Raw genomic sequence first — 27872 nt, 5'->3', positions numbered from 1 at the left:
CCAGATCGCTATCCATCCCTCCCACCCCGCCCTCATTCCCCTCTTTTCCTCCCCCACTGAGTGTGTATAGTGTGAATCAAGGTCAGTGGGGATCTGTTGGCAGACACCCCCCATCTATCCAACCCATTCCTCCACCCCTCCCACACACATACCCTGAGGGTGTGTGTGTGTGTGTTGTGCCCATCCAGCCATCTAGATGTCCCCGCTATGCCTGCCTCAGCTCAGTTTAGCTCAGCTCAGCTCGGCTCCGCGGATTAATTACTGGGGAACCCACCGCGTCTCTGACCTCCACCATTGGACTAATTGAAATCTAATTGAATTGTGCTTGTCTAGACTAATGAAGCCCCGCCACTGAAACCGCCAATCTTTTAGCCATAGCTGCAGGCCGATAGCCACCCAGCTGCGCTGTAGCGACTACACGGTGTTGCTCGGTTTGGATGAATGAATAAAAGGATCGATGGTAGACAGGTGAACAAAGGGGGGGTGGATGAATTTATAGGTGCTTTTAAAAGAGAAAGTTCTATCTTTAGGTACCTTATCAAGGGACCATGGTGTCATTAGATTAGTTAGTTGTGTTTCCTCCCTTCTGTCTCCCTCTTTCTGCACTTTTCTGCAGGTATCCTCAGCCTTGGAGCTGTAGTGCAGTTACTGGCCCTACCAACCTGCCCAATGTTTTTTTTCTGTTGTTGTTTTTTGTTGCCTGCTGTTATTTTCTCTTTCCACCGACCCCAACCGGTCGAGGCAGATGACCGCCCCCCCCTAAGCCTAGTTCTGCTGGAGGTTTCTTCCATTAAAGGAAGTTTTTCCTCTTTACTGTCACCTAGTGCTTTTATTTTGTAAGGTCTTAAATCATAAACACTGGAAAGTGCCTTGAGATGACACCTGTTGTGATTTGGTGCTATACAAATAAAATTGATTTGAATAGGAAAACAAAACATTACAAATAAAAAACATGTTTTCTCTTATAAGAAATAATATCCTAGCTCGTTTCACTTTCACTTTCGTTACATCTTTTGCTGTTTTGCTGTTGGTTCAGTAAAGATGAAATTTACAGTTTTCTTTGCTTGCTGCACTTTGGTATTGGCTGCTTAAAAATATAGGTGATTAGGTGGCACAGAGGAAGAATCACTCACCCAGTACCGCAGGCATCTGTGATACTCTAGGCTTGACTAGGAGCCCCATGAGCACAGTGGCCAGTATTTGTAGAATGGAAGGTAATGAGTTTTTTTGGTGTCTACAGTATGGTAGCAGTAAGAGCACTTGTGCAGAAATAAGTGTGATCTAGGTGGGATAGTGTGAACGTTCATGTTCTGGGTGAGGCTGCTCAGTGACCAGTGATAAGAAGAGGCTTAAAACAAGAGACAGAGCCACCTGGCATCCTCCCCAAGCTAAAGCGCAGAGGAGAGTAGCCAAAGAAAATACATAGAGAAATGGAGAAGAAGGATGCAAAAAGTACTATATTCTTGTCAACCAATTGTGCTTACTCCAGCCCCTTTCCCAAACATCAACAGTGGCGGCATCAAAAAGAATCCATAGTGCCCTTGTATCTCAATCTTTTATGAACATTATGGAGAAGGTGGATGGCTTTAGCCAGATGTGGAAGGTTGCTGGTGGTGGAAGTAGACCCCTGGGAGGCTCTTGTTTTGTTTGGCCTTTTTTAGCTTTTAGCAGGTGAGAGACAGTGCTGTGATTCCCTATAAGTTATTCATTTGACGTTTCCTCCCTTCTCAGCTCTTTGTAGGCTGGAATACATTAGCAACCTGGCAGAGTGGAGAGGATGCTAATGTGGAAGAGAGGGAGAGGCAGAGGAGAGAAAGAAAGGATGAGGGCAGCAGAGAGAAGGAGGCAGAGTCATTAGAGAAGGAGGAGAACAGAGAGAGAGGACAAGGCTTTATGATGTGTGGGAAGGGGAAGTGACCTTCCCTCTCACTTTCATCTTGGCTTTTTTCTTACTCTCTGACACACACACACACACACACACACACACACACACACACACACACACACACACACACACACACACACACACACACACACACACACACACACACACACACACTCAAACTGTATAGTGCACCCCAGTGCACATAGACACAACCCATACAGTTCAATCTTCTCTTGTACAGACACACATGCATGCCTCGGTGTCAGTTTTTCATTCTTCTCTTTCTCTCTGTGTTTTCTGTGCAGGTCCCCTTGCAGCCAGGCCAGTCTTTCAAGTTCACAGTCCTGGAAACTCTGGATCGTATCAAGGAGGAATTCCAGTTCCTCCAGGCTCAGTATCACAGGTACACACACAATTTTACATTGCACATGTGCCATAGGCACATTGTGTGTAAATCTACAGTAAATATACACACATGCCCATGTTGTATTTCTAATAGTCATACTGGATACTGATGGATGCTGTATGTCAGTGGTCAATAAACAGTAGTTCAATTCGTTAAAGTAGAGAAGAGCATGGTTTAAATTATATGAAGATATAGTAAATAATATAATTTTCTTCCATACAACATTCTCTAAAACTTATAGGAACAACCCATAATGATTCAGTTCAGTAGAAGTTTATTTTTAAACCTTGAATACATGAAAAAAAAGATCATATGACAGCATGCGAGTGCTGTCTAATGTGGAAAATACTGGCATATCAAAATTCGTACCTATACCTGTATCTGCTCATTTTCCATCACACTTTGTTAGAGTGGAACTAAAGTTATGACTAACGGAAATGATTGTTTCCTGCATATCATAACAGACTGTAACATCATGCAAGTCTTTTTTTTTTTTCTACAGCTGGAGGTCACTGATAGTCACATTATTGTATGGCTGACTAGAAGTGACCTTGGCTAAGAGATAGAAACCATCATAGGTTAAAACATCCAGCCTCTTGCTTACATCTCACTGAGCAAGCTGAACAACCTGCTGCAACACTACTTTACTGTTAGGCACAGGACTGCTGGATTGTAGTGACACATGCACACACAGAGATGCAAGTGGCAACAAATAACTTTTCATGCACTTCATGAATAATTATCTGACTAGTGTTGAGCACATCAATGCATATTGCAACCATGTTTTAGCATAATGCTTTATCTATTTAAAATAATCTGACTTGCAGTAGCTTTATCTTATGTAAAATTAGCCTGGCCTCTTGAGAGTTAAAACAGTCTGAAACAGATTAATTTGAATAATACACCCACAAAATTCCCTGAATTACTAGATGATTCTGTATCTAATGTCATGTCATCCAATGTCAACCAAAGCTGAATGCAGAGCACAACAAAAAAAGCACCAAGTGACCCAAAACCTGATACTACCATCAAGATTTTTTTGGTAGCAAAACACAAATATACTCATGTATGTGTGATGTACAGATCCAGACATAAGTATGATGGATTACACACTGCTGGCTGTTGCAGCCATGACCGTGATATTGTTTAGTGTCACTTTCAGCCATAATAGGTACCCGAACATATGGCTACGGATATTTTTTTGGTATACTTATCCAGACCTAAACTGTATTTGACCTCTGACAAGTCCTGTGGACATTATAATTCATTTCAGTAGATGCAAATGAACCAACAAGTGTGTGTGTGTCCTTTTACATCTTTGTGCAGCCTGAAACTGGAGTGTGAGAAGCTGGCCAGTGAGAAGACTGAGATGCAGCGGCACTACATCATGGTGAGTCTAATCAGCCTTTAACCAGAGCTGTATAGTGATTTGTTTGCCTGACTGGGCCACTCTGAAACTCCAAAAAGAGGCTGATGGGTTGTTTTGTAGGAATTACAATCACGGGAGTTGTATCTGTAGTTTTGATTAGCTGGATTTACACTGTTCAGTGTTTATGCCATTCAGGAGCAAAAGCTCTGTTTGTCAGTCAGAGATGTTTATCTCTCCATCTGATTTACAGTATAGTAGTCGCCTTCCTTCTTTCAAGATTTCACACTCTCTCCACATCCTCTTTGTTTTACTAAAACAAATACAATGTAAATGTCCAAGAATCACATAAAGGTACATTTAGTTATTTGGCAGACATGTTTATCCAAAGCGTCTTACAAGTGAGATACAGAATACAAGACCAAGGCAGGGTAAGCGTGAGAAGGTCTTGCCTAAGAACCCCTTATATTCACAGAATCTTTAATATTTAGAGATATTGAGGTACAGTTTTTTTTAAACGTGATTAGCAGTGGTACTTAATCATAAATATATGTTCTAGTGAAACACGGTTTCCACAATGTAGATGCGCAAATCTTATGAAACCACTATTTATCTTGTTTTCTCATTCCTCTTGGATTCCTACTTTTCCATATCTCTCCCCATAGTTTTCCTCCCTCAGACCCTCTGTCTTCCTCAGCTTGCTTCGCTGTCTCTTCTTTTCTCTTTGCGTTTTCTCTCATGCACTAACAGCCTGAGATCCCTCTGTGCCGGTGTGTCTGTGCGACTAAAGGCTCACATGTATCGTAAGCCTTCGTCTGTGGTACAAAACCCACACAGAGCCGACCAGAATACGATATGCACCATCTGCTAAGCTGCTCGCATTTCATAAACCTGGGAGAGCAGGCAGGATCAGGGCCGTAAGCTAGATAGACACACAGATGGATAGACGGAAAGAGAGAGAGAGAGAGAGAGAGAGAGAGAGAGAGAGAGGGAAGCAGACAGGCAGACAGGGGTGCTGGCAGACACACAAATGGATGTAGAAGTACGCAGACAAACAGGAGATAAATGGATAAAAACACACACAAACATTCAGCAGAGACGGCATACACACATTCATTCATCAACACTTACAGAGACACACAACTTGTTCTCTTTTCCTTTGACTAACCTTCCTTTTATCAAGCCCCAAGTATTCCTAATTTGAATTGATGTAATAACTAATAATGTATGGAACACTAATATTAAATCTGTATTAACTCTGTAATGATGCAAACTAGGAAAATAGTATATCATATATTCAATTTATAAAATGTCTACTACTAAGGACATAGTGATAACACTGTGCAGCACAGTAGAAGTGAATCGTATGACCTACAGTAGTTGAAGTAAGACAATGCAACTTATAAAAGAAGAAATAAAACTTTGTGGTTTGGCTGCTACAGAGTCACATGGTCTGTTTTGGCCAGTGGCTTATAGTAGATAACGTTAGGAAGAAGAAGTAAACACAGTGTAGCTCACCAGAGGAGCCAAAATGTTTGTTGTTTCCTACTTTTAGTTCCATTTACTCTTGGTCAGGTCATCTTATCAGGAATTCGCAATTTCGACAAACGACAGAAGCTTCGATGTTCAGTTTCACTTTTATGTCACTGACCCAAAATAGCCACTTTTTGAAGCATAAGTTACTCATTCTAACTTTGAGGTTAATGTTTATTCTGTATACTAAGTTACAACAAAATGTCTGTTTTCACATTATGTTATATTTCTATGTTTTGTCACGGACTTTTTAGTGCATATTAAAATGATTGAATTTTCTGGTAGTTGGTTAAACACAAAATCAAATTTTGTGCTGTGCAGTATGATTTATTTAAAGTCATACAATTGCACGACCAAAAACTTGTTGAGGTTTTGTTGAGTATACTAAACTACCCAAACACAAACCCTCAACTGGTCCTTTAAAAAAACACAGAGGCACTTGTCAAACTGACCTCATTTCATAAAAAGATCCTGACTGTTTTGAAACTCAAAGTGCTTCTCAAAGTAGGGAAAAAATTTTGAGATGATACATGTGCACATAAATATACGACGGTGCAGCTCGCACACAAAGGAAAACCGCTAAAAACCGCAGACTTCTCAAAAACACCCACTTCCCTAATCTCAGGCACTCCTCATTTTAGCTGTGGTTTCACAGAATTACTCTGTGGAACAAAAATCCCAGACAAACATCCACCTTCTCCACTGTAAGTCCTAAACACCCAACCTTTTACAATAGCAGTGACGCCGCGCCAGCATAGATGCATGTTCTTCCGTAGACATGGGCAATGGATGACATTTGATTGAACTTTGTGCATATTAAATGTCACAGCCTTTGTGACCACTGGACCATTGGTAAACTAAGAAGGGGGAGAAGTAGCACAAAGGTATTATCTGCTATATGTTTAAGCTCAACACTAGGCTTTAACAGTTCCCTATGGCAGGAAGTCAGGGAGCTGCAGATGCAAATGAATACCCTTATAGGTTAGCATGGCAGACGGTTATCACTCCAGGCTAGATTACTTGAAATGGGGCTCGCTGTGTCGTAAAGGATGGTTAACACAGTGCTGTGCTACTTCATACACATGGCTCAGAAATGAGAAAGAGAGGGAAAGAGGGAGAGAAAATGAGAGGGAGGACAGTGAAAGAGAGGCTCAAAGGGAAAGATAGCTTGAGAGAAAAAAGGCTCAGAGAGTGTCAGACGGAAAAAAAAAAACAGGGAGCCGCTGAGGGAGGGAGGGACGAAGGGAGAGAAAGATACAAAGGGAGGCAGAGATAAAGAGAATAGAGGAGGAGAGGGAGAGAGTGATAAAGGCAAGAGAGAGATACAGAGTGAAAGAGAGAGAGAGAGAGAGAAATGTTGAAAAGGAAATGAGAGAGAAGAAAAGGGTGAGAGATACCAGGGGACAGAATTGCAGTTTAGGAGGAGAGATGAAGGGTGGAAAAAAAGATGTAGCAAAGGGATGAAATAGGGAGAGAGAGAGAGAGAGAGAGGAAAAGAGTATGCAAGACATACTGCAAGAGAAAGAGATAGGGATGTGTTTGTGTGGGGGGGCGTGAAATGAAAGACAGAGAGATAGAGAGAAAAAGAGAGAGGGTGCACGCACAGACACGTAAATAATGTGAAGCAACAACGGACTCGCTGCGCCCACAGAGGAGATAACCCAGAAGGCTATATTTAGCTCGTTAGGCCTGTCATCCACACTGAGGCCTGTTTCCACAGGCTGGGGCTCTGCTCACCACGCTGCACTGCTCCTGCCTTTACTATTCATCAGATTTAAGCTCTTTAAATACTCGGGTGAGGGGCTGGAAAGTAGAGAGATGGTTATACAGGGATGTACATGTCTGATGCATATAAACTATTTGGTGAAAATTAACCACAAATCATAATAAAGTATTTTTGTGCAAACTGTTTACGTTAAACTAACAATAACCTGTGATGGCTGTGGTCCCTTCGTAAAAAAGAAAGTAGTTCAAATAGCGCCTCAGAACTTCTGGGTTGTTTTGTGGGTCAGAACAGTGATGGATTTTGACACAAGAGGCAACCGTTTGCTTCCATTTCACTAACAACACTCAGCGTTGGTTTCTTTAAACTATGACCATGATTGTTTCCTAACCTTAACCAAGTAGTTATTTTAACCTAAACCACAATCTTTTCTTGTCTCCACCCAAGCCATTTTGGTTCCTAAAGCCTAAACAAAGCATAAAAGTAGCATTGTCAAATGAGTTTTATTTTTGCAAAGGTGATTTTTCATGGTTTTGGAAGGCACTGCAAAAGTATACCATCCTGCCTAAAAAAACAATAAAAAAATGCTTACAAGTGAAGTTCTGTAGGGCATTTTACTCACAGAGTTTGTTGCATTTTGCATTATGTCCAAATTTCTCTTACAGAAAATGTGTTCGTCACCATTCTTATATGTATATTTGACAAATACACAATTGTTGCTGCTGTGATGGATTTTGCTCAAAGGCAACTATTTGAAAATGGGTGTTTAGAATTAAAGCAAAGCTGCAATGTCATCCTAAATATATAAAGTCATTAACAGTTAAAAGAATTTTTTCTCTATATGTCTGACTAGTTATTTTATCTCTATATACCTTACGTGTCATATTCTTTCTTATTGGCAATATGCTAATACTGCTGAAGTGGACTGATTGTAATGGCCTGTAAATGGCCATTAGTTACTTATGTGACTATTAAGGAGAATGTGGCACATCAAAAGGCAAAAGGCTAAAATAGAAGCCAGTAAGTGCTGTGATCTTGTATTTACAGAAGCGCTCTGTACTTTTCTATCATTCACCATGTTTGAACAGAAGGTGTTAGTTTTACTCTGCTGCTAAAAATCTCCTTATGGCATGAAACTTTTAAAAGTACAGAAATTAGTTTTTCCTGACATTTACTACTTCAATTCTATAGCTGGCAACAGGTATGTTTTACATATTTCACACCTGAAGAGATGATGCCATAACCCTCTGAAATAGCTCCTGTCTGTTGCGTGTTGCTGCAGTAGAACGACAGAGCCAGGTTTGGATATGGTGTTTTTGTCTGTTTGGCAGACACACTCTCTTTTTGGATGGAGTTTGTGTTTTATGTTGGCTGCCCTACACTGGCTCATTTCTTTGTGTGTGCAGGGAGTCATTGGCAATGTGCAACTTAAGTGGTAATTGCACACACACAAACACACATTTTTGTATGGCAGTCAGTGTGAGGACACTCATTGACATAATGCATTCCCTAGCACCCTACTGTTGCATAGGCCATGCTGATCTACTGTTTCAGTTTTTAGTTTATCACGTGTACTGCCTTACCCTAACCCTAACCATCACAACTAACTTCCTCACCCTAAACCTTACCCTAACCCTAAAACTTAGTCTCAACCCCAAAATTACTCTTTAATTACTCTCTTTGTATTGTGAGGACTGGCTAAATGTCGTCACTTTGTAAAAATGTCCTCAGTCCAATGGTTAGAAATTCATGCTGGCTCTCACAAGGATAGCCATACTAACACACACACAAACATAAAGTCACACACATTGAGAGTGTGTGTGTGGGCGTCTTGCTTTTCTCCCGCTGTTGTATTTATTATTCATGACTCTCAGGTTTCACTGCTGTCCTGGAATTCCACTGTGTATTTTTTAAATAAGGTTGCATTGTAGCCCTGGCTAATCAGGGGGCATAGATGTGTCGATCACATCCTTAAACCACGTGCAACCAAGAGTCCCACCTGAAGAGCTGTGTTCACCCCTGCTGGCCTGAGGTTGAATATCGCAAAGAGCACACAGAATGTGAAAAAGGGGAGATAAAATTGTTGTCTTCTATCATGAAACGCTCAAATTTGCAGTTTAAATCTAAAAACAGACTTTTGTGTCAAGCTTTCCTCGTTCTCCTCACTTTCCCCACTGCGTTAATGTAATGGACTCTTTAAGACCCCTTGGCCCTAAATCAGAAAGCCTTGATCACTATGTTACGACTGAGGGTTTTACAAATAAAAATATGTTAAAGTTCAATCGTTGGCCTGTTTTTCATCATTGGTTTTCTTTTTTTTAGGATTAAATATAATCAGAAACTCTCTTTCCAGTGTCTTGATTGTTCTGCAGCCCTCCTTTCATTCCTTCTGTCAAATACAAGACAGAACTCATATGGGGGAGTATTACCCGGCCCCTTTAATATAAAGTATAAAAAAGACATGTCTACTGGAGGGTGACAGCTCACAGTCGGGAATCGCATTAGGTGGTCTCTCTCTGATTTTGCGTGTGTGCGTGTGTGTGTGTGTGTGTTTAAGCAAGGACAGAGAAACTGCAGGGGTCTCGTGTTAATGAACGGCCAGGATTCTGGCAAGAGACAAAATATTGTGCATTGAATTTTGTAATACAAAATAATGGTGAGATGAAACAAGCATGATATCAAATTGCATATTTTATGACAGGGCTTTCCCTCCTGTGCTGAGAGATGGTAGAACAATGAGAGTGTCACTTTGTATTAGAAATAGAAACTAAGTTGAAACAAAATCGATTGGTCATGTTCAGAATCCAGAATGAACAGTTCATAAATAATCAAGCAGTTAATTATAATTATGGCAACAAACTGCCTGAGAAATGTTTATGAGCATTTTGGATTTGACACCATCAAATAAAAAAATACATTAGCATTATTATTATTATTAGCATAACCCAACCCCACCCAAAATAACAAAAAAAGTCAACTGTTCATAGTTTGCTAATAAGACTGAATTTCCACTTTATTTTTACTTTAATCACTGTTTAAATAAGAGATGGAAGCTATGATTCAACCATCAGAACCATAGATACAGATCTGGACATAACCTGTTCAGTGAATCACAAAAATGACCACTGACCACAATTGACTATGACTTAAGACCTTTCTACTCCTTTGATTGTTATTACCAGTTGTCTTTAAAAAGTTCTATTTTTATGTTTCTCAATATTAACAAATGTTTGTAACAATTTTGCTTTCCTAAGCCACTAAACTGTCAGTGGTCTATAATCATGGTTTATCACTGCATTTTCATCTTTATTTAAAACGTGTACTACTAGTTGTATTCGGTGTAAATATTGTATCATAAGACACATTAGTGTTGTATCATGGTCCTGGTACTTTGTCTCATGCCTGCCGTACGGCCATTTGTGAGCATGCGTGTCTTTGTGGTGTGTGTGTGTGTGTGTGTGTGTGTGTGTGTGTGTGTGTGTACATGTATCGCTGTGCTTCGTCCGTTCAGTACATCCCCTCAGGCAGAGATGAAGTGTGTGTGTGGATTAATGCGGTGCTCTCAGCCTCTTACTCCACTCCCAGCTCATCTGTCTGATTCAGGCTGACACAGTGTGTTCTCTTCAGCAACATTACAGTCACATACTGCTCGAGAAAGAGGGAAGACAGAGAGAGGAGGGGTTAAAAAGGGAAGGACAGAGTAAAAAATAAAGAGAGAGAAGAGAAGTAATAAGGCAAGTGAAGAGAGAGACAGGGACACTGAGGTAGAGAGAGAAAGCGTGTGAGCAAAACAGACAGGGACGAAAGATAAATATGAGGGAGAGAGAGGGAGAAAGAGGGAGGGCACAAGGGCATTGGCAGAGAGCCGATAAAAGTAAAAAGAAAAAAGAAACAGAACAAGGACAATGACAAAAAAGAGGAGAAAGGAAAGGGAGAAGAAGCAGAAAAGACAAAAGAGGGCATTTTTATAAAAGTAAGACGAAGAGAACAGCCTGGAATAGGAGAAATAAAAAGAAAAATGAAATGAATCTAAAATGGCAGGAAGGAAGAGGGCAGAATATGAATGGGGATTGCTCCTTGCTAAGCTAAATGCTGTTCTGCCATCTGATAGTGGGAGTTGGCCTGGGGATTTAAGCGGGGCCAGATGTAGGAACGGATTGAGTCTGTTTTAAGAGTCTTAAACCTGTCTGAACTGTCTGGAGCTGGAAAAACAAACAAGACGAGGAGTATTCATAAATATAGACGTGGAGTCTCCCTTGTGGTACATACTGTACACATGTGTTTATAGATATGAACCCATTCAATACAAGAGCAGGTCTATCCAGTTGTTCTGACTCTCCCTGTGATGAAACCGTCCGCAACAGAAGCTGCAGTGAGGCTGAATGTGTGCCGTGACTGATTTAGTCATCATCCACTGACAGGACACAATGGAGAAGTCAGAGTCAGCTAACCTAACCTCTGATGTGGGTTAGCACAGTGGGCTAATAAATGTTTTAACTTTGGTGGTGTGTGTGTGTGTGTGTGTGTGTGTGTGTGTGTGTGGGTGGGTGGATAAAAGAGACGAGCTCACCCAAGAGACACCAACGAACAATGCTGTGGTTAAGGGTTTTACACTCTACCACAACAAAACACAAATGAAATATGCAGGAGAAAACACAAGCTGTGTGCACACACATGTAAACAGGTCACATACACATATAAATACAAACGTGCCATAAAGCCACACATACATAAATGTAGAGTTACACACACAAACACACACGAATGTCCCATTTAGATAAATCACCTTGGATTAGACCCACTTCCTAAAGCTCATTTTAAACTCTGCCAGCGTTCTTTGCAGAATGCATAGAAGAGATAGAGAAAGAGAGAGAGTCTGGCACCATCGTCTGACACTCTCTCAACACCATGAGGGTGGAGGGAGGGAGGGGGGAACGAAAGAGCAAACACTCCCTGAAGAATGGAAGAGTGGAAAGGCGGAGGGAAACACGAGAGAGAAGGAAGAAACAAACAGGGAGAGAGAGGGAGAGGGAGAAGGGGAGAGAGGCTCGTTGAGAGAAATGCAGGAATGCTTTTTGCCTGTCTTGCTCTGATGTTGACAGTGCACTGTGTATGTTATTAGCTGCAGATAGACGTTAGATACGGGCTATGTTCAGAAGAGTGGAGCATTATAGTGCGATCAGATAAACAAGAATTACACCGCAACCTCATTTATCTAAAGTAACCCGCCTGCTGAACTGACATAACGAGCCAAAAAGCAGCCACAAAAATGTTGTGATGATACTGGTGAGTTAGATGTAGACGCATAATGTGTATGCATACATAATTTGCTATTCTAGATGCTGTGGAAATTGAAACAATCTAAAGTTCCAGGCACTATATCCCCTTAGTTACATACAATAAAGGCTATACTTGCATATACAGTTGTCAGAGTTTCTTTTTTGACAGGTTTCAAATGATTAACATTAGTAATTTTTAGCAAAGTGACCTCTTAATCTTTGATTTTTGACAGAAAAATATTTATACAGTGAAATTGAGTCAGACCACACACTAGATGCAATTGCCATCCAATTTACACACTTAAATAATATATATGTTATCATGTCAGCAGGAAGTTCACCATGTTACAATAGTGCAGTCTGATTAACAATACCAGGTTTTCACTGTATATCAACGTTATCAAACTAGCAGACCCTCAAAAACATGACACCGCTGCCTCATAATCTTTGTTACAGTTTAAAAAGTTATGGATTACGGCTTTATAACAAATTACAGTTGTTGTCATGTAGTGGATAGATGATGACATTCAACTTATTGCATCTATGGATGCCAGTAATAACAACATCCATCCACCAAATGTCATATGGATTTACTTCAATCTACAAGCGATGGGGATTATTTTCTAGATATGTGCTGATGCTGATACTAGCACACCAGAACAGAGCAATAAATATACAACAGTAACCAAACTGAGTCTGTTCTGGAGCTCTTACTTGTTTTTCTTTCATTTCCCCTCATAGGGTAGCAGAAGTGTTCATCACATATGATATATGTTAACACGTGAACAAAGATTGTATACTGTTCTTAAAAGAAAACACTGCAGTCACTACATATTTTAGTGCAAACTATAGCCAAACATAAGGACATATAGTAAACACGCAGTTCTGTCTCTGCTGTCTGGGTGGGCAACGCTGGGTGTTCTTGGTAAGTGACGTCAGTCAGTTGGCTTACTGCCCTTCTGCCAGGCTTAACACATGACACACACATCCACCAAATGCGCCTAGCAATCTGTTACACACACACATACACACAACCCACATAGACAGAGATCTAACTCAGAGTGCTGAATAAGAATGCATGGACACACCAGAGGGATTATATAAGGCAGGAATAGGGGGTGTAAATTGGAGGTCAGACAGCGCCGCACACACTTAATCACACACTGATTTAAAAAAAATCACAACAAAAGTCAAATTATAGTACAGCACTGCAGTTTTAACTATTAATATACAGTTAAAACTACTGCTGGATAATACACAGTACAATAATATCACAGTGCAGTCAATTGTATTATATTTGTATTGTATTATCTTCTATAAAAACAATACCACAGTATTTTACTGTAACAGGTAGAATGTTGCATTAAATATTGAACATTCGTGAAGATTTGGGGTTATTGTAACATACTACAAAACACAGATGTTACTACACTTCAATCTAGACTGGACTCCCATAGAGTCCTGTACAGACTGTATAAATCGTACAGTAGTCACTTCACTGCTGTCTAGCTTACACCCACAGGACAACTGTTACTATATTTCAGTCACTTAGTCTTCTCCTTTCAACCCCTTCAAAGGAAACTCTAATTACTGTGGAACTGAACTGATTTTGTTGTAATGAGCTAATTCTAAAACTGTAACTCTGTGACGTTGCAGCTTACTCACTAGTTTATTGCTAATGGCCAGATTATTCAGTCACCTTTGAACTTCCTGTCAATAGTGACATGGTTGGACTTCTTTCTCACTGACAATCACTGTTTTGTGTTCTTCAGGCTGAATGACTCAGGTTTAAGTCCTTCCTGACAAAACAAATACCTTCTTAATTGTATTTAGCTGCCCTGAAGGTGACACTGTTCTGTATCTCACTTTGTGCCATGAAAGTCAGCATAGAGGAAATTATCCTGCAGGGACCAATAAACTAGTACAGTTTAATATTGTTATCAATAGTGGTGTGCATCTCCAGTGGCAGTACAGTGACGGATATTTGTACAGTATTTACCATAGAAAATAACACCTAGGTACTTGGAGAATGACTTCTACTTGTAAATTTCTCAAAATGTAGAAAGCCAATCCATATATTATGTAGTCATATATTTACTAATCCAGACTGGTTGGCAGTGGTGAAGGAAGTGGCAGCAGTGTCAAAGCTAATATGCTAAAATTGTCATGCACAGTGATATCATTATACCTTACATAGGATATTAATTGATTCCTATTATATTGCATTGGTTTTTATGAAGTGATTTATTGTTGCAGCCAGTGGAACTGATGCAAACTGTCAGGCTGGTAAATTTCAAGCAGTATAATTCATAAACTCTTCTCTATTTGTCAATTATAAGTTCATCTGTAAATGCCTGTTTTATATTCTAATATTTTACTGCATTGTTGTTATCTGTTCAGACACTAGGCTGTACTTACACTATGAGTGCCCACTGGAAGATAAACTGTACTTACTAACATTTACTACATTATAGTGTCTCTTATAACCTTATATTTAGATTCCTCTACTCCCACCCAGACATACTGGTGTAAAATACTTGTAATATCTTTGAAATTCAATGTGCCATTGTAGCTTTTTTTTTTATGTCTTTTTGGCTTTTTTCTTTAACCTGAAAGATGCATAGCTGAAGAGAAATGTCCTTCGTAATGACTGTATGAATGTATTGACATGAATGGCATTTTTAATTTTCACAGCTCTAAAGAAACCTGATAGAAATGAACTGAACACGTTTCCATTCTGTCCACTTACTCTCAAAAATGCACAGTGGCAGCATCAAGGCTCCTTAACTTTTACTGTTGCTAACTCAAACCTACTTGCTTTCCCTCAGGCTTTACAGAGCAGAGTTCCCATCATACCTTTATTACATTCCTGTCCATAATGTCATGGTAGTTATATACAGTCAGCTGCTTCATTTTAGTTAGAGTGGAGACCTCTGGCTGAGGCTGGCTGCTAAAGTGAGCTGTGTTGTTACTTGCAAGGTTGCATTCAAATACTAGGGCCCTGGTTGTAACACGCAGCTATTAGTGTAGTGCGAAAAAAAGTGAGATACTAAATGAAGAGAGGATGTTAGAGAAGAGGGAATGAAAGAAGAGTGAGTGAAAAAGAGAAACAGAGAGTAATGACAGAGAGGTGGAGAGGCTGATGGGAGACATGTAGGGAGAATTAATAAGGAGAGACAGTCAGGCATTGAGTTAAAAAGATGGGGAGGGCTGAGGAGAGGTGTAACGATGGAGAGGTGAAGAGAGAGGCTGATGAGAGATGGAGAGAAAGAGGGAGAACAAAGAGAGATGTAACATGTCTTTCATGTTGAGAGGGCTGGAGGAGAGGCAGACGTGGAAATAGAAAAAGAGAGCTTGCTCAAGTATGTTAGTGAGTGTATGCATTAATGTTTGTGTGTGTTTTCAGGTGTGTTCATACTCGTGTGAACTGTGTGTAAATTTTTTACATGTGAAAGAGATCCTAAGACTGCATGTTTCTGTGTGCAAACAATTTCTTTATGTCAGGTTGTCCATTAGAGAAAGACAAAAAGAAGTGAACTACACAGCAGAAGTAACCTCAACAGGGGGAAATAAAAGAGGGAAATATAGACACAGCACTCGACAAAGGCGAGAGAGACCAAATATACAAACTATGCAGCCATGTAGAAAAAATGGTAATAGAGAGAGCGAGCATGAAATCGAGAGAGACCATAAAAGGAGAGAGATGATTGATAGAAATGACTTAAATGAGAGACTAGAAAAGGATAGAGATGGAAATGATACAGCAGAAAAGGAAGCGATAAAAGAAAGACAGTAATAGGAGGAGGAGAGAGCGAAAGAAGGTAAAAATTAAAGCATGGATAATTGGCACGAAAGACAGAAAGCGTGTTGACAGGTGAGAGTGAATGCAGCAGAGGAAGAAGGTGACAAAGGAGAAACAGGACGAGAGGGTGACAAAAGAGGAGCAGCAGATATCAAAGGAGAGAGAGAAAGAACGACTATATCATATATAGATATGAACAAGTCGTCCAAAAATGAAAAATTGGTATAGTTAAGGAAAAAAATCAGTGAAATCATTGATTTCTTTATGACATTTGATGCTTTTTTGCTAAAGTTTAGAGTATTAATTGGGTGCCAGTTTCATTTCTTCCCAAATAAATAAATGAAAATATGTCTACTTTTCTGCATGACACTCATTGTATTCCTTTAATCCGAGATAACACGAAGCCAAGGATAGCTGCGAGTTTGTAGGCTCAGCACAGTGAGCCTAATAAACAGAACTGATAGAAGAAACACTGACCGTCTACATTTGGTCAAATGATTAAATTCTGTTGCTTTATTTTGTCTTGTTTTGTTTTCTAACCTAAAACTCAAATACCAAGAGTTCAACACATTCGCTCAGACCCAAAATTTGAACTATATTTTGAGGGGAAAAAACTGACTTTGCCACTGAAGCAGCAAAATATGTCAGAGCATGTCGCAGCCTCGGGGAGAACCAGTGAAACAACACATGAAACTGTACTGAGCTTCTCCAAATCTGTCTCTTTTCAATATTTATCTTTTCTTTTTAAAGATGTTTTCATATTTTATAAATAACATGCACAAATTGGTTATTCTCTCATTACTACCTGTGCGTTTAGTATTGTTGCTCTATGTCAATCTGTGTCATAGTGTAAAACGTGTACACTGTCATCTCACAATTCTGCTCATGGCAAAAAACCCAGTTAGATTTTAGATAGATACTGTAGATACATTTGTGGATTGAGACTGACAAAGACAGCAAGTGAGTAAAATGAGACAGGAAATATAAAGATAGGTTGAAATGTAGAGTGAAAGAACATCTGACAGCAAGAAAAAGAGGGAAGGGAATAACTGGAGGGAAAAGGAGGGCAGAGAGAAAAGATGGACTCACAGCCTCTGGAAGATAGCGATAGGAGTGAGAGGGAGGGACTGAATGAGGTGGGGAATAAATGGAGAGAGAAGAGAGCGAGATGAGCAAGAGAATACAGAGAGGGAGCGCGAGAGAGAGAGAGAGAGAGAGAGTCGTGTCTCGCTCTCATCAGTCAGAGCGTTGCTCATCCGGTGGCAGAGGCTGCCTTTGTCACCATGACGGATCCTTGCTGTCTGTATGCCGCTCGCCACCCACACCATTACAGAATATTACTGATGTACGCACACACAGAGGAGAGAAAGCAACACATTTAACAAGTGCACACGTGCAGAGGTGGTAGCACAAAGCATTTAGCAAGCACACATACACTCACACACACACTAACACACGGCGGATACATGTAGGGACACATAAGCACACAACACTGAGATGAGGAAAAAACTGTATGCTGCGCTACTGACCTTTTACAGCTGGTGTCCACATTATTGGCTCACAGCCTCAACTAATGATTATTTTTTTCAAATGAATCAATTAATTTTAGTTTAGTTCACCATCAGAAAGTTGTGAAAGTTGTGATTACAATTTCCTGAAGTTCAAGTTGACTCACGCAAATGGCTCGTTTCGTCAGACCAACAGTCAATAAGCAAAACGGTAATCGCTTAAAAACCAGTGATTAACAGTGATGCAAATACGTTTTATGGTTGATTGACTGATAGGTTGTTTGTCTAACTGGAGTTCTAGTCAACAAACATGATGTGTCCCAGCACAAGTGAAGCAATGCTGCTTTATGAGCTCCAGTTAATTTCCTTTGCCAAGAAAAGAGTTTGTAGAATTTGGCAAAAACCAGGAACAACCAGAGTTAAGGGACTTTTTAAATTGTTGGGTGGTTTTTGTCTTTATAAATGTGGCCACACTTCAGATTGCATTTAGACCTGGCTCAGATCTGGTCACAATGCTAGAGAGACCATGTCCAGATGTGGTCTGGTCTTCCAATTGTAGTCTGTTTTGTGTGCAGAACATTACCAAATGATTTTCTTTAAAATACCCTGAGAGGCTGCATGTTATTACTTGTTATGACTTTTTTTATACAATATTTGATTTACTTAATGCACACACACATGCAGACACTGAACACATACTTACAGTATATAGGCGTTCATAGGCGCACAAGCACATATACTTTACATATAAACTCAAACACAAAGGTAGGAACACAAAATGCAGTAAACACACACACAAAGTTATGCTCATTTGGCCACCTTACATAGACACCAAATGTCAAACTGTAAACCCCCCTCACACAAGCACACACATGCTGGGACAGTGATCGCACATAACTCACACTGAGGCATAAATACCTCATTATCTGTACAAACACACATGCTTAGTGTGCCACACACACACACACACACACACACACACAGAGCCTCGCTCCCTCTGTCTTTGCAATCTTCTCACTTTCTCTTTTCTTTCTTCTATTAAAACCACAGCTACAAACTGCAGCATATGCAGCTACACTGAGCAACAGATGTTCAATGGGAGATATTGTGTAAGACTGAATGTTAATGTGTGCTGTGTATAAAATGCTAACGAAGCTCTGTCATTTGTTTTTTGTCTCCACAGTACTATGAAATGTCCTACGGTCTCAATATTGAGATGCACAAACAGGTAAAAAAAAATGTCTTTGTATTCTTCACATTGTCAGATAATGTGGGTATACAGTGTGTGTAGTATGTGTGTGTGGGGGGAAGGGATCATTTTCTGTGTAGAAGTTGCATTTAATTAGTAGCAAGAGGAGGTGGATGTGTTCAACTATTATTTTTGTACTCTTACTTGTGACTTTGTTGTGTCTTGTGTTCAAACTGACATCCTTTTTTTAATAGTACATAAAAATAATAAATTAATTAATAAATCGTTACACCTTGCAAGATAGTGCTGTCCAATACAAGAGGACAGTAGCTTCAGGATGTACCATAGAATTAAGTCAGTATGCAAAAACAACTACAAGTAGTAATCACAGCAAAATCCTAGATTTATTATTAATATTTTAGTCAGGTCGTATTAGCACAGAGCCTCTGCTATTGACAATAGCATATTGAAAATAGAGTTACCTTGAATGCAAAAGTTTTGTATTTTACTCATTTTATAAAGTAAAACAAACAAACAAACAAAAACACAATCAGCATGCCATTGTGTGCTGGTTTGCCACAAATAAATCAGTGTATGGGAACCATGGTGTATTGGCACGATAATGTATGATCTTAAATTTCAGTGTTCTAATTAGTGTCTAACCTTTAAAAAAATGAAGATCATAGACAGCGCTTTGTTATTATTAACATTTTTCTTCAGCAAGTACTTTCTTTTTTTTGTTTTGTGGAGGAGAATGAGCAACAAGTGGTTTTAGCGCAGTAATTTCGTAAGGGTCACTGCACAACACCGCAGTTTACCTTGGGTATGCCTTTAATGGAAAAGGAATGCAAGTACTGTAGCACGAAAAGCACAATCATCATCTCACTACAGACTATACGTTTGTGCCCTTGCTGGGTTATTATCAAGCAAAATGAGACACCTACAGAAGGTGAGGAGAGATAATTAAATATAATATTCTCAATCTAAAATATCAATGTGAAATATGTGTTTTAGATGCATGTAATATATATTTAAGTGGTGGTGACGTAGACAAGGCTTAGCTATTAGCTGATACCAGTGTGTAAAATAACTCACTGCTTCTTCTAAACAATGTAAACACTAAATACCAGGTAGATGTTGATAGAAAAAGGTCAGCATAAATGTATTATTTTCACTTATTCCCACTGAGATCATGTATTCTCAAATGATAGCAAGTGTTTGATGAGCAGTGTGTGCTTTTAGGAGATGGTGCTCATGACTGCTCATCAGTCACCACACTTGCTGCTAATTTGCTGTCTGGGTCACACTGCGAGAGAGGAAGACAGTTAAATTGGAGACAGACAAACAGAACAGAGCGAAATAAGACAGGTACAAAGTCAGATAAGTGTCTAGACAGAGAAAAGGCAGATAGACAGATAGCGGGCGTGAAATCTGTTCGGCTGTGTTGACAGACATCCATGCACATAGACAGAATCATTACCCGGCTGAATGGCATCTACCATTAAGGTGACTGCCTGTGTCTCCCTCTTTTGCTCTCTCTTTCTGTCTGTCATGATAACTCACTTTTCTGTGGTGGACTCAGACATTGTCATGGAAGACGAAAGAGATTTTATTTTTCACATTTTACAATGAACTCCCACCCAGCATGCACATAATAGGCATTTAGAAAGCAGCTGGTTGTTTGAAACAATCTCTAAAAACGCCTTCAAATGAAAGCTGCACTCTGCACTTTAACCTCATAATCATTGTGTCATTTAGCTATCAAAGTAATTATAGCACAGACACATCAAACTGTGGCTTTCTGTCCAAACACTCAGTGCAGTGTACATACTTAGTCCAGACTCCAGTACTGGCTGAAGTCACACTTTTATTCCAACAGCTCCAGACTGATATACTGAAACTACACAAACCGTATACGACAACTATAGATTTACATTTAGTTTTCTAGGAGTATTGGTTGTTATTGTCAAACACATATTCACATGGAGAAGAAGTCAATTTGAAAAAATACAGTACCGTTTGAGATCTGTGGATACTGTGTGTAGTTTTATTTGTATTCTTCCCAAATCCCAAAGGCAGGAAACGAACAGTGACTATGTAGGACCTGCACATACAGAACTAAATTACTGTTACATATGACAGATTGATGCCTAAACTCCAGAGCAGTTCTGCTCATATCAACTATAGACAGAACAACAATCAGGGGAGAGTAACAACATGAAAGAGACTAGAGAAGGATGAGAGCAAAATATTGGACAAGACTTTAAAAATATAGTTTTACAAGCTACTGATCATTTCATTTCATACTGCAGCACGAGAAAGAGATAGAGATGGCTGGCAGCTGAGCCAGGCAGAACTGGACTGTCAGCTCTTGTCGCCAGAAAGAAGAAATGGACTGGGGTGCTGGCTGCACCTCTGAGAGCTGGAGAGAGGAGAAGGGTAGAAAAGGAGGAAGAGGGGGAAGGTGAGGGGAGATGACAGAGGCAGGCCAAGGAGGGGAGAGTGTGGAAAATAAAAAGAGAGGGAGAAGGGAGAGAGGAGGAAAAGGTTAGGTGGTGACAGAAGAAGACCAAAGCAATGTGGTCAGGTGAATAGGAGCAAAAAAGAGTAAATAATAAAAGGAGAAGCCTGCAAAGAAGGCTACACAAAGAGTGAGTAGGGGGATAATGAGAGAGGAAAAAAGGATATGTTTGAGCAACAGGGAGAAAAAGAGCAAATGTGAAAAAATATAAACAAGGGAGGTAAAAAGGATAAGAAGAAGAGTGTAGAGGCAGATAGTAAAAGAGAACTTACAGTATCACAGATACAAAAGGAAACAGACAAGCAGAAATTGACCGAAATAGAATAAAAAGAAGAATGTGGCCAGGGAGTGTAATAGAATAGCAAATTAAGGAACTGATATAAAAAAAAGGAGAGAGTGATAAAAAAGAGGTAGTGTAGGGAAAAGAGAGTAGAGGATAAAGCACAAAAGAGGGGTTGTAGAAAAGATGGTGTTACAAGGTGAGAGGAGATGGAAAAGTAAGTGGGATAGTTTGAAAAAAGTGTAAGATAATTTCAAAAAGCGAGGACTCGGAAGATATGAAACTTCATAAAAAAAAGAGCACGGTGGAGAAATAAGGTAGTTAAGAGAGAGAGAGACAGAAAACTGGGAGATGGCAAGGAGAGCTAATGTTGGAAAAAAGTGTGAGAGCAAGGATGGGAGGAAAAGAGCGGGATGGAGATTAATTGAACGTATGAAAGAGGAGAGGGTAAACAGGAAGGATGGAGCCTTAGAAGAGACAGATAAAGACCTCAGAGAACAGATGAGGGGGAAAAAAGAGTTGGAGATGAAAATGAGAGTGAAGAGGGGGTAAAAAAAAAGCAATGGAGAGAAAAAGGAAAGAGGGGGGGGGGGGGGTCGTTGGAGAGAGAGACATCAAGGGAGGGAGGGGAGCTTTGAGCCGCGGCAAGAAATAATGAATCATGAATAGATTTAACAGTATCTGCTCTTATTTCCTCTCCTCCTCCACTTTCTCCCCCCTCCAGCTTCCTCCTAACATCCTGTCGAGATCACTGCTATTGCCTCTCTCCCCTCTCCGTCTCGTTCTCTAACGCTGTCATTATCAGTGGCAGGGCCATCTCATGTCCCAGCATTAATTGAGCTGTAACAGTCATCTCGTGTCTTCCTACCCTTCCATTGAGCCTCTTCTGTTTTTTTTTTATTTCTTAATTTACCTCCCCCTGTCTCTCTCTCTCTCTCTCTCTCTCTTTAAATTTGCTCTTTATCTTCACCCTCCCTCACCTCTCTTTCTCAATCTCGATCTCCTTCATTTCCTTTCTATTACTCCCTCTTCTTCTTTTCTTCTCTCTATCTTTCTCTTCTGGAGGTGATTGTATCTGAACCATATGAAGCCACAAGGAAGATAGCATCTCCCCCCTCCTGCTCTAAGCTGTATCGATACATTGAGACACATGCATATGCACACACACGCCATCACACTATCTCACTTGGTTCTCTTCCATTATCACACCATACGTATACTAACGGTATTCCCAGGAGGAGTGAGAGAGGCTGTGAGGCTTTTACACTACTCTCTGTGGTTGTTCTATATTCATTGATATAGCACTTCTGGGGCCTAGATAGTTATTGCCTATATCTCCTATTATATGCAGAGGCACAACATACATATAGATATATATATATATATATACATACACATATATTCAGTGACTTTATAATTCTAACATATACTGTGTGTTTACAGCAGTCGACAGAGGGCGGCGGCTTTCAGAGATGACAATGTTCTGAATGTGTTGTTGTAAGGTTTCTGCGAGTGGATTGAAGCAGGCTTTGTATTGACAGCTGATTTCTAGCAGTAGGATAACAGGATGATAGTGGGAGGTGAAGAAGAATAGAAGCTTTGTTATATTTTTGTCCAGCAAAGGTCAGTGGCAGCCCCAAAGCTTGTGACCAGAGTGCAGCTTGGGAAAATGGGAAAATATGGAAGGCAGGAAGTGAATGAGATATGCTTTTCCTTCCATGAGCTGTTAACTTCAAAGGCCCATTTAGCAAGGCACAGAGCCCACAGCTGCTCGGTGCCAATAAGAAGACAACCACAGCACTAAAGGACAACAGGCGTTTTTGGGGCAGTAAGCGCAAAAATTTTGGCCCAAAATAAGAAAGCTTGCCAAGAATGGTCAGAACCAATCTCAAACCAAAATGTTTCACTCAAATGGGTCGAAACATAGGAACACCAACTGGCAGCAGCAAAATGTGCCATGAATTAAAAAGCATCCCTGAAAGAAATTGTGAACTGGCTCTGTTTGGCTGCTCTGAGGATGCTAGGGAAATACACTTTAATTTAGGGAAAACACAATGGTCATAGCTAAAAGACTTATCTTGATCTTCTTGCCCTTCTGCCTTTAAACCACGGAGAGCTTTACTTCCTCTCTACACCTGAAGTAAACAGACTCTACTGAAACGCTAGACAACATTTGAGGACAGTTTTAATAGGTCTGGACAAACATATGGACTCTAACACTGTGTCATGTTAACACACACAGAGTTACTTACACACAAAAATGCAGGGAAATATATTTGGAGTGTACAAATTGAATTGATTTCAGTCACATTTACTCACAGTTGGACTTCATACAGTCATATCACTGGCAACAGGAAACTCCTGTCTTTGACTCCAATGTGGATCACCATATAAATTACATCACTATTTCCTTTTAAAGCTTAAAGGTTCCTTTTTCACTCCTAAATGAAATGTGTAGACTTCAAAGCTTTAAATTTGGTTGGTTAAAAAAAGTAAGATTTTATGACCAGCATTGGAGATAGTAGGCACTATGGTCTGTTGTTGTGCAGGTACTAGTACTGGTTGTACGGGTACCTCCAGCACTTGCTTTAGTCTTGTACTGTAAAGTCTTGTTTTGATTATGCACTGAAGGATGGTACTGCCTCAGATGGTGATAAAGATTAGTGGTAATACTTCTCTTTGTTGGAACATGCTTTTGACACAATTTGCAGTGCACGTTACTCTGCCTCTCAGCTGCACTTCAAATAGCCAAAATAGCTATATGCTACCAAATTCTTCAGACCCTTCTTCTCAACAATCTCCTCCTCTTTTGAGCCTGTGTCTGGTGGGATGTCTTCTTCTGTACCATTATCACTGTTTTTGTAAACATTTTTCTCATTCTGATCTACATAAGCCCATTTGTTTTGCCAGCTGTTACTTCTACACTCTGTACCGTGTGAGTCAACCTAACCTAACATGGCTGGTTGTAAATCTATTCCAGCCACATGATCGGTTTGGAGGAGAGCTGTTCTCATTATCATTGGCTTTTTGTGTTGTCTGTCAAAACAAGGATGAAATGGCTCTATCAATAGAGTATAGACAACCCTAACCCTAACCCTAAAGTCAGAGGAAAAGTTACCATAATTATCTTTATTCGAACCCTAGGTGGGCACAAACATCTTGCTGATTTATTTGGTTTATAACCCAGGGAACCAATCCTTCAAACAACATGCGCCACACAAGGCTACACATTGAGTTGTGACACCATGGCAGGAGAAATTCTCGATGTTAGGAGTCTGCTAGGAAGCTGGGAGTGTTGCATGTTTGTTTTTATAGTTTTTTTAGTAGCCTTATACAGCTGGATGCTAGGCAACACGGCCACAGGCAGCAAGTGTGCTTAATTAGAGATTAGACAGCAGGGACCTGGAGGGGCCTGTGTAGTTGAAAGCTGGGTCACAGTTGAGTTTTTATAATAGTTCATGCTATAAGATGCAACAGTTCTAGGTAGTGAGGACCCATGTATTTATAAAACAAAGACGGTAGAAAAGGATGAGAGCTGATTTTTTTCTCATTTAAACAAAAAGCCAACACGCGTGTAACAAGAATCTAGTATTCAGCTGCTGAATACAAAAGATAAAACCACTTAAGTGGTCTACATATTTACACAGCTACAAAGACTTACACAGGAGTGAAAAGTTAACAAGGGGGAAAAAACAAAAAGATACAAAAGATACTTGTTCGAAAAGGTCCTTTAACAAAAGTACTATATCCTTACTAAGGTTTCAGAATATGTTTAACACTTTCTCATTGAGATTCAACCAGTGTTCAATTTAATATGTAAGCTGGAATTGTGTTACTGTTATTCGTCTCATGCTTTCTAACAGTGTTGCTTCATTGTCCACAAAGTATGAGAAGTATCTTAAAAAGAAAAGTTCTCATCTTGTTCTTTTACAATGAAATGGTCCATTTCAGACCTCAAATATTGTGTTCATTATTACAGCTTTAGACATGTAACTATCTGAAACATGAATAATTTGTTTGACCCAGAGCTGAAATTCTTTTCCTTTTCAATGTCATTTTAAAAAAAATTTCCTCCATAATAATTTAGCAGGCAAACGGGCAGAAAGGTGTCCTAGTGGTGGGAGAGAGCATCCCATTACTGAAAAGTGTCAGAGTGTGTCAGTATGTCCTTGAGCTAAATAGTGAACCTCTTGCTGCTTACTAATTTTAAGCCATTTAGGATAATAACAGCGTGAGATAAAAGACTAAAAATTAGAAGGTAGGAATTGGTAAAGCCAAACATATAACACTATTATAGTACTTAAAATAATACAGATATTTAGAAGAAGTCTTAGTAGTCAGCTGCTTTACCTTTAACAACGTTTCTCTGGTCATGTTGTGAAACCTTGAGTCCTTGCACTTCACTACTATGTTATGATAGTGTGAGTTGTCAACATTTCAACAGGGTTTTTATGCAGTAGGTTCTCAATAATTAAAAAACACTATAAGTATGCAAGGCTAGGTTTGCACACTACAGACAGGTTAATATAATGTATAGCCTTTACACGGTGTTAGAATGCTAGATACAGAGACTGTGTGGTTCACAGGCCAGGCAGGATATTATAGGAAGCTGTGTTTGATAGTCAGGATGCTCAGCAGCCAGACTGTTTCCCCTGTGGACTCCTGAGGACAGATGAAGCAGCTGGCTGTCCTTCCTTCCTGCTCCCTCCTTTCATTTCTCCACCACACATATGAGGCTGAGGCTGTGGGAGTATGTGTTTTTCTATGACTGAAAACAGTCCTTCTTTTGTACTCTTTTTATGTGATCGTTTACATTTGATAGTAAACAATTTTGCCATTATTAGCATTTCGAAGCAATCGTGCAAGAATAAGAAAAGTCTTTGAATTGAGCTGAAATAAAAGGGAAAACAATCTGAGGGGAAAAAGACAGGAAGAGGGTGAGCAGAGTGAAGAAATAAACAGAGAAAATGAATAAAACAGAAACAGGGATTAAGGAAGGAAGATTAAGACAGAGTACAAGCAGGAGAGGAAGATCACGACAGAATGTTTATCTGTTTATAATGTATAAAAAAGTGCGTGTGTGTGTATGTGTGTTTGCGCTTATCCTCCTACCTAATTAGCCCGAGCTGTCTAGCCTTGTTATGCATGTGTTTGTGCACATGTGTGCAGTGTGTGTGAGCATGCATATGTTGGTATATTTGGCTGAAGTTGTGACCTGAATCCTCATCTCATTTGGGATAGAGTAGAGGGTGAACGAGAATGAAAAAGAGAGAGAGAGAAAGAGAGAGAGAGAGAGAGAGTGCAAGCGGGAGATGCCTTCATTTTCAACTTGCCGCTTTGGTTCATAATAGGATTGGGCTCCTCTCTCTTCTCCTTTTTCTTCCTCATTCTCATTCTTTCCATCCTCCCTGCCTCATTTTTTCTCTGTGTCATTTCCACCTCCTAGTCAGTCCGAAATCCCACAGTTGTGGTTTGAATTTTTTATTGGTTTTATTTTAATGGCTGTATTAAGATGAGTCTACATATATGGGTCAACTACAACAAGCTTTGGCGAGGTCAAATGTGTGTTTATGGTATGTGTTTTGCACTCTCTTTGATCAGTGGTGTCTGCTGTCACTCTGTACGTGTAGCAGCTGTCACGGGTATGTGCAGGTTTCGTGTCTCGCCCTATCTTTTCGCGTGTGTGTGTGCATACATGTATAACATCGCTCATTTGTGAATAATGAGGCATAAAGATAGAGTGGGATAGAGTGATATAACCCTTAAAAATGATAGAAAAACAGTGAAAGGGAAAGATGAGAAAACAAGTGATTAAATTCCCAGGGAGCTAGCCTTTCAGCGCAATAGCTTTGTCACTCTGTCAGAGGAGCTCTGAGTGGCTACACAGACTATCTTGGCTTATCTGTGTGTGTGTGTGTGTGTGTGTGTGTGTGTGTGTAATAACATCTGCATGTTATGTTACCAGTGCTTTAATCAGGACAACTAAAGTGCCAGAACTCTGAACAAGCAGCTGTGCAGCAAGAGGTTTTTATTTTCAGATAACATATGCAGGTACATGCATGTCTGTTGCTGTACATCCCATGTGAAATCTTTTGCTGTATTGAAACAAGAATTATTTCATGAGGGGCATATGTGCAGCCACTTATTTTTGAAACGAATATTGCAAATTCAGTTTACAGCTGGAACTCTAGTGTACAATATACAGTTAAAGAATAACATATTTTGTTAGAGACATCGCTGTAGGTATGACAGTGATGGTAAGTCACTTGATCCAACACCTTTGGTCCAAACAATAACTCTTGAATGGATTGACACAGAATGGGACATTTATGGCTCCCACACAATGTATCATAATTAATCCCCCTGACTTTTCCTCTAGC

The 27872-nt window shown here is 39.8% G+C and overlaps 1 protein-coding gene across 2 annotated transcripts in view; it reads left to right on the top strand.

Moving 5' to 3' along the window:
* tle2b (TLE family member 2, transcriptional corepressor b) overlaps window positions 1-27872 on the top strand; it is a 68268-nt gene that overhangs the window by 8946 nt on the left and 31450 nt on the right. For both annotated transcript variants that reach the window (XM_026345087.1, XM_026345085.1), the window contains exons 2-4: window positions 2191-2288; window positions 3618-3681; window positions 18686-18730. In XM_026345087.1, coding sequence (XP_026200872.1) covers window positions 2191-2288; window positions 3618-3681; window positions 18686-18730 — 207 coding nt within the window. The remainder of the gene's footprint in view (window positions 1-2190; window positions 2289-3617; window positions 3682-18685; window positions 18731-27872) is intronic.

This window comes from Anabas testudineus, chromosome 4 (genome assembly GCF_900324465.2).
Source record: "Anabas testudineus chromosome 4, fAnaTes1.2, whole genome shotgun sequence".
Lineage (NCBI taxonomy): Eukaryota > Metazoa > Chordata > Actinopteri > Anabantiformes > Anabantidae > Anabas > Anabas testudineus.
The sequence above is the reverse complement of the archived record's forward strand: the minus strand, read 5'-3'. Positions and strand labels throughout refer to the sequence as shown.